The 11818-nt window shown below is 45.2% G+C and overlaps 1 protein-coding gene across 1 annotated transcript in view; it reads right to left on the bottom strand.

The window, feature by feature from the left end:
• Positions 1–2214, bottom strand: part of LOC124654750 (transcription factor GAMYB-like) — a gene marked incomplete at its 5' end in the record, with an annotated part of 6491 nt that extends 4277 nt beyond the window's left edge. Inside the window, one exon of the mRNA XM_047193743.1 lies at positions 1921–2214. Within this exon, the coding sequence (XP_047049699.1) occupies positions 1921–2214 (294 nt within the window). The remainder of the gene's footprint in view (positions 1–1920) is intronic.
• Between the last annotated feature and the right edge of the window lie 9604 nt (positions 2215–11818).

Raw genomic sequence — 11818 nt, 5'->3', positions numbered from 1 at the left:
AGTATCATATACAGATATACGCGGTACACTCATACAAACAACTGACGAATCAAGGGCGCAGGGACGGAGAGGACCTAAGCAAGGAACAAGCGATGTGCTCTCCTGTGTAAGGGGAAAGGCGGAGTTCGCAGGCAGCAAGCTGCGAGCTCGACCTGCTCGTTGTCATCGTCTACGGCTACATGATGGCGGGCGGGGCACGTCTGCCGGGAGAGATGAGGTTGGTCTGGGAGGGAAAGACGGAAGAAGCGGTGGGAATGGGTCGAGGATGGTGGGAACCGGACTTAGATGGAGGGGGACAGCGGAAGATCGCGGGCGGCGGCCTACTGCGTGGGTGGCCGCTAGTGTTGGGGAAGAAATCAGAGATATTTTGGCCACGAGAGAGAGCAAGGGAAAAACGATTTGGTCAAACGAATGGGTGGGCAATGCAAATAACGGTTCAGTTGTTAATGGAAAAGCTGCGGGAAGCTGGTGGAAGCACCTCAAAACATGCTTCCCCATCTTTACCTGTTAGGTGCTTTGGCTTTGGCAAAGCTAACTCCTAAAGCCACCCATTTGTTTTGATTTGCTAGCTTTTTTTAGTGGAAAGCTGAAAAAAGCCCAAACACACAGGCCCTTAGTATGACAAGAAGTTCAATTTTTTTCCTACACAACACAACCAAAGTTTGTTTTGTACTATGAAATAGTTAACTGCATGAAAAACAGAAATCTATACAAGGAACTTCAAAAACTCATTTTATAAAACCTATAAGTCCACATTGCCAAACAATAAGAGAAGTAAAAAAATTAGGAAAAAATTAAGTAGGGAATTCTAACAAATGTTCTACATATGAAAGCTGCGAGAAGTCGGTATTTGTTTGTGTCGTCGCAATAACCGCCAGCAGGTGAAATATGCAAGGATAGAAGTCAATTTTACAACCCATAGCAATGCATGGGCAAATTTCCTAGTCAAATAATAATGTCCAAGAATACCAAGTCAAGGGCACAGGAAAATGGCTACCTAGGCTTAGACCATTATCAATATCCAAAACTATAATAGACTGTAAGATCATTGGCAGCAATTTATTCAATAACATTACAGAAAATAGGAATATCAGCAGTAATTTTGGCCAGAAAGGTAGTGGCATCTTAATGGTTTTATATGCACATAAAATCGGATGTCTAGTAGATATCTCCTCAACCAGATCTAAGCTCCTCAAAGTATGCTAACACGAGAACTGTTGCTACTTAGGTATGAACTCGGCAAGGCAGCCATTGATAAAAGTCGCGTGCGCAGGATCAGCGCTGACATCTACTCGACGTAGGACAAGGACTAGTCTGCAAACCACCTCTCCTGCTTGGGCAGGCTAGACAAAGAACCGCCGACCTGATAACTATGGCATGTAGTAGCACAGCCAAAAACCAGGATTTCAGTTCACTTACTAGTTCGTTGTACTTCCTGGCAACTAAGGCCTAACAGCAAGAGCTTACTATAATTTAGTGCATAGTAGAAGAGTGAACGTGCACACACAACAACGACAGCATTGGCAGACACACAGAAGCCTGGATTTGCCGATTGGCTATCCTCTACTTGTATCCTTTTTACGAACTAATAGTCTAGTAGCTTCATAAATTTTAGTATTAAACAAATACTACTTTGTCTCCAATATAGTACATAAGAGAGAAGTACTGTATTGAAGTTCTCCTAAATATAAACTTGCAAACCAGTACCGTGTTAGGATAAAACGGCATTAGTTCCCTACCTACACTAGGCAAACTGTTGGCGGGCTTTGATCAGGATCGATGTTCGTCGCATCCAACCCAGGAGAGACTTGTTATTACTACTAGTAATTACCAACCCAAACTAACACGAAAAGACCAGCAGATTATCAAGTGACTAGACAATCTAGCAGGAGCATAGAAGAGCAGCTCAAACTCGGATACCTTGGACGCCATCTGAGCCCACTTGTTGCCGTTCTTAGCGTGGAGCTCGATGATGAGCTGCTCCTCCTCCTCGGAGAAGGGCCCCTTCTTGAGGTGCGGCCTGAGGTGGTTGGCCCAGCGGAGGCGGCAGCTCTTGCCGCAGCGGTTGAGCCCGGCGTTGCGCTGCACCTGGTTCCAGTTGCCCTCGCCGTGCGCCTCCACGTACGTCCGGAGCCGCTTGTCCTCCTCGGGCGTCCAGGGCCCCTTCTTCAGCGGCGGCCCGCTGACCAGGGCGGCGGTGGCGCGGGCGCGGGGTCGCGCCCCGGCCCCGCGTTCCCCCTCCTCGCTGTCGTCGCTGTCCTCAGGCTCGGTCCCGGAGTCGCCGTCGCTGCTGCGCGGCGAGTCCGCCTCCTCCCTGGGCTGCTCCAGGTAGCCCTGCGCGATCTCCTTCGCCTCCATCCCACCTACATACCAAATCACGAGGAAATGCATCAGGCAATCAATCAATCAATCAATCAGACGCGAATCCAATCCAATCTGCAGCGGGATTTCGCTCCCGACCCAGCGCGATCGAACCGAATCTGATCTGGGAAATGGGGGAGAATGGATCAGTGGAGCGGGATGCTCACCGGTGGGAGCAGGCGCTCGGGCGAAACCGATCTGCCGCGAGCTGCGGCGGCGGAGGAGGAGACGGAGGGAGGGAGAGGTTTGGAGTCTTGGGAGTTTGGACTGGCTACTGCTGCTCAAGTACACGGGGAGTCCAACGTGGGGAAATGGACCGGACTTGCGGGCTCGCGAATGCGGCCCGAGGCCGAAATGGTCCGAGAATGTCTCGGTGGGCGGGGCTCGGGCGTTGGGCCGACGTGAGACCGAATGGTTGGACGATGGGCCGGCGTCATTTCCGTGACCTGACGGTCAGATTCCACTTGGGTATTACTGCATCCAATATGATTTGCAAGTCGTAGTCCTTCTCTCGTGACCATCGCCTCCGCTACAGCCACAGACGCAATGTTTGGCGAGAAACTAGATGTTGCCGCTACAGATTTTCCATCGTGGTCTCGCGGAACTGCATTTGTTGAACCTGCGTGTACCGTCGGGGTGAAAAGATCCATCAACATTTACCTTGGTTATTCTAGGAGGTGGTCGGATCCATTCTTGACGTGGAATGGAAGGTCTTGCAAGAACTTTAGCAGCATTTGATGCAATGGTTAAGATGGACATTTTGCATTTGAACACTGGAGGGACATGCTCATTATGGGTGCGCTGGCGTCGGATCCACCTTAGATGCTAGCACCCAATGGCAATAACCTCTTTTAGACCCACCTCAAAACCTGGTAGAGTGACATCTTGCCTCCTGAGAAGAATTTCCAGGTCCGCGGAACCGGATCGATCATCTCCCGTCACTTCTTCCATGATTTGTGTGATTCCAAGGGACTCCCAAAGCATGACAGCGGTGGGACATTTGAAACATAGATGTAGAACATCCTCTGCTGCTTCCATCATGGCGATTTGCCAAAATTGACTTGAGTGGTAAAAATGCCATGAAGTGACTGCCAAATGAATATTTTGATTTCACTCTAAATCTTCGGTTTCCAAACTATTCTCCGCACCGGGTTATTTACTGATGATCCTGGGAGCGCAAGTTGTGCCGCACTCGCTCCAAACCGATGTTCCCATTGTATGTGATATCCGGACTTGACTGTTGTTATCGTCGGATTTTAGCCAAGCAGAGATGGGCCGTGATTGAGATGGGCTTAGAGGATATGTACATAAAGTGTTTCTGAATCGGCATCGTGCGAGAGTTTGGGCTAGATTGCCCGTGTATCTGTACATTATGATAGATCACGTTTTAGTTTAGAATTAAGAGATAGAGTTGGTTCGTACACAGTTATGTTTATTCCAAAGATAGAGAGTCTACGGACTATAAATATGTACCTAGGGTTATTGAGAAAGGAGGACGATCACGTTCACAACAAACACAATCTAGGCGCATCGCCACCCCTTGTTTCGAGGGTTTCTTCCGGGTAAGCGTCATGCTGCCTAGATCGCATCTTGCGATCTAGGCGATATCAGTTTATTCGTTGTTTTGTGTTGCTCGTACTGAAGCCTTGTTGATGGCGAGCAATACTGTTATCATAGATGTTTTGGGGCTAACATCAATACTTTTCTGATATATTTGCTTAGTTATGCTACCCTTAAATATCTAGCTGCCTTTGCACCTCTCTTAGGTGTAAGGGCAGCATCTTGCTTGGTCTTTATTTAGTGGATCCAATCTGTTATGGTTGTTCCTTGTTCTTCAAGAATTAGTTTGATATCCGCATGGTCGGGCCTTGCAAACGGGTTGAACGATCCAGTAGTGCGTAAGGTGTGGTTTGCCGATCCAAGAGGGGTTGTTCCGGGAATCGACTCTGTGTTGGTTTTTAGGCCTCTTCTAGGATTAGTTTTCTGTTATCTTTCGTATCTGCCAGGCTCAACTACGCGTAGGACGTTCCAATTATGCGGTGAGAGCACTAGACTGTCGTAGATTGATTTAACTTGGTATTGATTAAGCAGGAACCCCACGTTATCGTAGATCCAATGCGGACTATGGATCAATCGGCTCTTTGAGCTGATTCACAGGGTAACCTGAGAGCCGATCGAGGCTCGGATTTAATGTTTACGTGTCTGCCATGCAGAAACTAATTGAAGCAATCCATCACCTTCCCGACCAGGTATAGGTCAGGTGGCACGCCCTCGCAACAGCCGGGACGTGTGCCGGAGTTTTGCGGGCCGTCGCCCGAGGGGCCGAGGCCCACCGGCGGTTCCGGGAGCCTCCCGGCTCTTCGTGTTGCTCGTCGCCGCTCGCCGGTGGGTTTTGGCAGGCAACACATTCTCGGCACGCCGGTGGGACCTTCTACGAGCAAGCTGCGTCAACATCCGCGACTGAGATGGCGGACGAACCAATCACGTACGAAGATCTGCCTGAGGATCACAAGAAGAAATATGATGAGATTAAAGCTGTCTTCGAAGCAGATCTCATCGGCTCTTTCGAGAGAACCCGTAAACATGGCATTAGGTGGAAAGGGTTCTCACCCGAAGGCGTTCTCGATGAAGTAGATCTGTCTCTCCCTTCAGAGGAACGCACCGAGCTCGCGCCAGGAAGTTAATTACATGGTGGCTCATTCTCTACACCGTCATTCTGAGAGCCTGGTGAACGCTTTCGAGCGTATTGCGGTTCGCGTGGTTCAGGAAATCATGAAGCATCAGTACTCTCCGTCAGGGCCTACCCTAGGGACTCACCGGGGAGAGATACCATTCCGGCACCGGACCGCGGACTGCCATTCACGCTTGCGGCTCCGGAGCCACGGGGTTCACCGGCATACGTCGTCTACAAGGTTGGAGGCGATCCCGGCGATTGCCAATTCCTGTATGAGCCGCCTAAAGAAATCCCACATGGATACGTGTGCACATACGTGCCGGACTGCAATAATTGGGCGCGCACGAACCAGATTGCAGCAGGAGGGATTTCTGGAGCAGACGCCGATAAACAGGCGTGGCTAGCTAAATATGCCACCGGAACGAGTCATGAAAGCTCAGCCCCTGCAGCTCATTGATACGTCTCCGACGTATCGATAATTTCTTATGTTCTATGCCATATTATTGATGATACCTACATGTTTTATGCACACTTTATGTCATATTCGTGCATTTTCTGGAACTAACCTATTAACAAGATGCCGAAGTGCCGATTCTTCGTTTTACTGCTGTTTTTGGTTTCGAAATCCTAGTAACGAAATATTCTCGGAATTGGACGAAACGAAGACCCGGGGGCCTATTTCGCCACGAACCTTCCGGAAGACCGAAGAGCATACGAAGTGGGGCCACGAGGTGGCCAAACCACAAGGCGGCGCGGCCAAGGGGGGGCCGCGCCGCCCGTGGTGTGGGCCCCTCGTCGGCCCCCGACTCCGCCCTTCCGCCTACTTAAAGCCTCCGTCGCGAAACCCACGATGCGAAAAACCACGATACGGAAAACCTTACCGAGACGCCGCCGCCGCCGATCCCATCTCGGGGGATTCGGAGATCTCCTCCGGCACCCCGCCGGAGAGGGGATTCATCTCCCGGAGGACTCTACACCGCCATGGTCGCCTCCGGAGTGATGAGTGAGTAGTTCACCCCTGGACTATGGGTCCATAGCGGTAGCTAGATGGTTGTCTTCTCCTCATTGTGCTTCATTGTTGGATCTTGTGAGCTGCCTAACATGATCAAGATCATCTATCCGTAATACTCTATGTTGTGTTTGTCGGGATCCGATGGATAGAGAATACCATGTTATGTTAATTATCAAGTTATTACATATGTGTTGTTTATGATCTTGCATGCTCTCCGTTACTAGTAGAGGCTCGGCCAAGTTTTTGCTTTTAACTCCAAGAGGGAGTGTTTATGCTCGATAGTGGGTTCATGCCTGCATTGACACCAGGACGAGTGACGAAAAGTTCTAAGGTTGTGTTGTGCTTGTTGCCACTAGGGATAAAACATTGGCGCTATGTCCGAGGATGTAGTTGTTGATTACATTACGCACCATACTTAATGCAATTGTCTCGTTGCTTTGCAACTTAATACTGGAAGGGGTTCGGATGATAACCTCGAAGGTGGACTTTTTAGGCATAGATGCGGTTGGATGGCGGTCTATGTACTTTGTCGTAATGCCCAATTAAATCTCACTATACTTATCATGCCATGTATGTGCATTGTTATGTCCTCTCTATTTGTCAATTGCCCGACTGTAATTTGTTCACCCAACATGCTTTTATCTTATGGGAGAGACACCTCTAGTGAACTGTGGACTCCGGTCCATTCTTTAATCCTGAAATACAAATCTGTTGCAATACTTGTTTCATTGTTTTCTCTGCAAACAATCATCTTCCACACAATACGGTTAATCCTTTGTTACAGCAAGCCGGTGAGATTGACAACCTCACCTTGTTTCGTTGGGGCAAAGTACTTTGGTTGTGTTGTGCGGGTTCCACGTTGGCGCCGGAATCCCCGGTGTTGCGCCGCACTACATCCCGCCGCCATCAACCTTCAACGTGCTTCTTGGCTCCTCCTCGGTTCGATAAACCTTGGTTTCTTTCCGAGGGAAAACTTGCTGCTGTGCGCATCATACCTTCCTCTTGGGGTTGCCCAACGAACGTGTGAAATACACGCCATCAAGCATATTTTCCGGCGCCGTTGCGGGGAGATCAAGACACGCTGCAAGGGGAGTCTCCACTTCTCAACCTCTTTACTTTGTTTTTATCTTGCTTTATTTTATTTACTACTTTGTTTGCTGCATTATATCAAAACACAAAAAAATTAGTTGCTAGCTTTACTTTATTTACTGTCTTGCACTCTATATCAAAAACACAAAAAAAATAGTTACTTGTTTTACTTTACTTAATATCATGCATGTTTTTATTTCACTAGTTAAGCATAATGGAAAACTACAAAAATATGAGAGATCTTTATGAACTTTATCTTGAATTAGGACATGATGTGTTTGAAGAGAGAATTAAAAAACCCATGGAACTTTATATGCATGCTAATGGGAATGTTATTACTATGGATGCTTTGAACACCATTGTTGCTAATGCTATGGAAAATTCTAAGCTTGGGGAAGCTGGCTCGATGAGCAGGATCTTTTTAGTACCCCAAGCATTGAGGAGAAAATTTTCTTTTATGATTACAATATGCGTCCTATATATGATGATAGCCACTTTGTTGAATTTGCTCCCACTACAACTAATAAAATTGATTATGCTTACGTGGAGAGTAATAATTTTATGCATGAGACTCATGATAAGAATGCTTTATGTGATAGTTACATTGTTGAGTTTGCTCATAATGCTACTGAAAATTATTATGAGAGAGTAAAATATGGTTGTAGAAATTTTAATGTTACTAAAACACCTCTCTATGTGCTTGAAATTTTTGAAGCTACACTTGTTTTATCTTCCTATGCTTGTTACTTTGCTCTTCATGAACTTGTTTATTTACAAGATTCCTATGCATAGGAAGCATTTTAGACTTAAATGTGTTTTGAATTTGCCTCTTGATGCTCTCTTTTGCTCCAAATACTATTTCTTGCGAGTGCATCATTAAAACTGCTGAGCCCATCTTAATGGCTATAAAGAAAAAACTTCTTGGGAGATAACCCATGTGTTATTTTGCTACAGTATTTTTGTTTTATATTTGAGTCTTGGAAGTTGTTTACTACTGTAGTAACCTCTCCTTATCTTAGTTTTATGTTTTGTTGTGCCAAGTAAAGTCTTTGATAGTAAAGTGAATACTAGATTTGGATTACTGTGCAGAAACAGATTTCTTTGCTGTCACGAATCTGGGTCTAATTCTCTGTAGGTAAATCAGAAAATTAAGCCAATTTACGTGAGTGATCCTCAGATATGTACGCAACTTTTATTCAATTTGGGCATTTTCATTTGAGCAAGTCTGGTGGCCTAATAAAATCCATCTTTACGGACTGTTCTGTTTTGATAGATTCTGCCTTTTATTTCGCATTGCCTCTTTTGCTATGTTGGATGAATTTCTTTGATCCATTAATGTCCAGTAGCTTTATGCAATGTCCAGAAGTGTTAAGAATGATTGTGTCACCTCTGAACATGTGAATTTTTATTATGCACTAACCCTCTAATGAGTTGTTTCGAGTTTGGTGTGGAGGAAGTTTTCAAGGATCAAGAGAGGAGTATGATGCAATATGATCAAGGAGAGTGAAAGCTCTAAGCTTGGGGATGCCCCGGTGGTTCACCCCTCGCATATTCTAAGAAGACTCAAGCGTCTAAGCTTGGGGATGCCCAAGGCATCCCCTTCTTCATCGACAACATTATCAGGTTCCTCCCCTGAAACTATATTTTTATTCCGTCACATCTTATGCACTTTGCTTGGAGCGTCGGTTTGTTTTTGTTTTTTGTTTTGTTTGAATAAAATGGATCCTAGCATTCACTTTATGGGAGAGAGACACGCTCCGCTGTAGCATATGGACAAGTATGTCCTTAGGCTCTACTCATAGTATTCATGGCGAAGTTTCTTCTTCGTTAAATTGTTATATGGTTGGAATTGGAAAATGCTACATGTAGTAACTCTAAAATGTCTTGGATAATTTGATACTTGGCAATTGTTGTGCTCATGTTTAAGCTCTTGCATCATATACTTTGCACCCATTAATGAAGAAATACTTAGAGCTTGCTAATTTGGTTTGCATATTTGGTTTCTCTAGAGTCTAGATAACATCTAGTATTGAGTTTTGAACAACAAGGAAGACGGTATGGAGTCTTATAATGTTTACAATATGTCTTTTATGTGAGTTTTACTGTACCGTTCATCCTTGTGTTTATTTCAAATAACCTTGCTATCCTAAACCTTGTATCGAGAGGGAATACTTCTCATGCATCCAAAATCCTTGAGCCAACCACTATGCCATTTGTGTCCACCATATCTACCTACTACATGGTATTTATCCGTCATTCCAAAGTAAATTGCTTGAGTGCTACCTTTAAAATTCCATCATTCACCTTTACAATATATAGCTCATGGGACAAATAGCTTAAAAACTATTGTGGTATTGAATATGTACTTATGCACTTTATCTCTTATTAAGTTGCTTGTTGTGCGATAACCATGTTTACGGGGACGCCATCAACTATTCTTTGTTGAATATCATGTGAGTTGCTATGCATGTCCGTCTTGTCTGAAGTAAGAGAGATCTACCACCTTTATGGTTGGAGCATGCATATTGTTAGAGAAGAACTTTGGGCCGCTAACTAAAGCCATGATTCATGGTGGAAGTTTCAGTTTTGGACACATATCCTCAATCTCATATGAGAATAATAATTGTTGCCACATGCTTATGCATTAAAGAGGAGTCCATCATCTGTTGTCCATGTTGTCCCGGTATGGATGTCTAAGTTGAGAATAATCAAAAGCGAGAAATCCAAAATGCGAGCTTTCTCCTTAGACCTTTGTACGAGCGGCATGGAGGTACCCCATTGTGACACTTGGTTAAAACATGTGCATTGCAAAGATCCGGTAGTCCAAGCTAATTAGGACAAGGTGCGGGCACTATTAGTATACTATGCATGAGGCTTGCAACTTGTAAGATATAATGTACATAACTCATATGCTTTATTACTACCAGTTGACAAAATTGTTTCATGTTTTCAAAATAAAAGCTCTAGCACAAATATAGCAATCGATGCTTTCCTCTTTGAAGGACCATTCTCTTTTACTTTTATGTTGAGTCAGTTCACCTATCTCTCTCCACCTCAAGAAGCAAACACTTGTGTGAACTGTGCATTGATTCCTACATACTTGCATATTGTACTTGTTATATTACTCTATGTTGACAATTATCCATGAGATATACATGTTACAAGTTGAAAGCAACCGCTGAAACTTTATCTTCCTTTGTGTTGCTTCAATACCTTTACTTTGATTTATTGCTTTATGAGTTAACTCTTATGCAAGACTTATTAATACTTGTCTTGAAGTACTATTCATGAAAAGTCTTTGCTTTATGATTCACTTGTTTACTCATGTCATTACCATTGTTTTGATCGCTGCATCCACTACATATGTTTACAAATAGTATGATCAAGGTTATGATGGCATGTCACTTCAGAAATTATCTTTGTTATCGTTTTACCTCGCTCGGGACGAGCAGTAACTAAGCTTGGGGATGCTTGATACGTCTCCGACGTATCGATAATTTCTTATGTTCTATGCCATATTATTGATGATACCTACATGTTTTATGCACACTTTATGTCATATTCGTGCATTTTCTCGGAACTAACCTATTAACAAGATGCCGAAGTGCCGATTCTTTGTTCTGTCTGTTTTTGGTTTCGAAATCCTAGTAACGAAATATTCTCGGAATTGGACGAAACGAAGACCCAGGGGCCTATTTCGCCACGAACCTTCCAGAAGACCGAAGAGCATACGAAGTGGGGCCACGAGGTGGCCAAACCACAAGGCGGCGCGGCCAAGGGAGGGCCCGCGCCGCCCTATGGTGTGGGCCCCTCGTCAGCCCCCGACTCCGCCCTTCCGCCTACTTAAAGCCTCCGTCGCGAAACCCCTGATGCGAAAAACCACGATACGGAAAACCTTACTGAGACGCCGCCGCCGCCGATCCCATCTCGGGGATTCGGAGATCTCCTCCGGCACCCTGCCGGAGAGGGGATTCATCTCCCGGAGGACTCTACACCGCCATGGTCGCCTCCGGAGTGATGAGTGAGTAGTTCACCCCTGGACTATGGGTCCATAGCGTAGCTAGATGGTTGTCTTCTCCTCATTGTGCTTCATTGTTGGATCTTGTGAGCTGCCTAACATGATCAAGATCATCTATCCGTAATACTCTATGTTGTGTTTGTCGGGATCCGATGGATAGAGAATACCATGTTATGTTAATTATCAAGTTATTACATATGTGTTGTTTATGATCTTGCATGCTCTCCGTTACTAGTAGAGGCTCTGGCCAAGTTTTTGCTTTTAACTCCAAGAGGGAGTATTTATGCTCGATAGTGGGTTCATGCCCGCATTGACACCGGGACAGATGACAGAAAGTTCTAAGGTTGTGCTGTGTCTTGTTGCCACTAGGGATAAAACATTGGCGCTATGTCCGAGGATGTAGTTGTTGATTACATTACGCACCATACTTAATGCAATTGTACTGTTGCTTTGCAACTTAATACTGGAAGGGGTTCGGATGATAACCTGAAGGTGAACTTTTTAGGCATAGATGCAGTTGGATGGCGGTCTATGTACTTTGTCGTAATGCCCAATTAAATCTCACTATACTTATCATGCCATGTATGTGCATTGTTATGCCCTCTCTATTTGTCAATTGCCCGACTGTAATTTGTTCACCCAACATGCTTTTATCTTATGGGAG

This window comes from Lolium rigidum, chromosome 1, assembly GCF_022539505.1.
Source record: "Lolium rigidum isolate FL_2022 chromosome 1, APGP_CSIRO_Lrig_0.1, whole genome shotgun sequence".
NCBI lineage: Eukaryota > Viridiplantae > Streptophyta > Magnoliopsida > Poales > Poaceae > Lolium > Lolium rigidum.
Note: the sequence above shows the minus strand (reverse complement) of the source record. Positions and strands in the feature narration are given on the sequence as shown.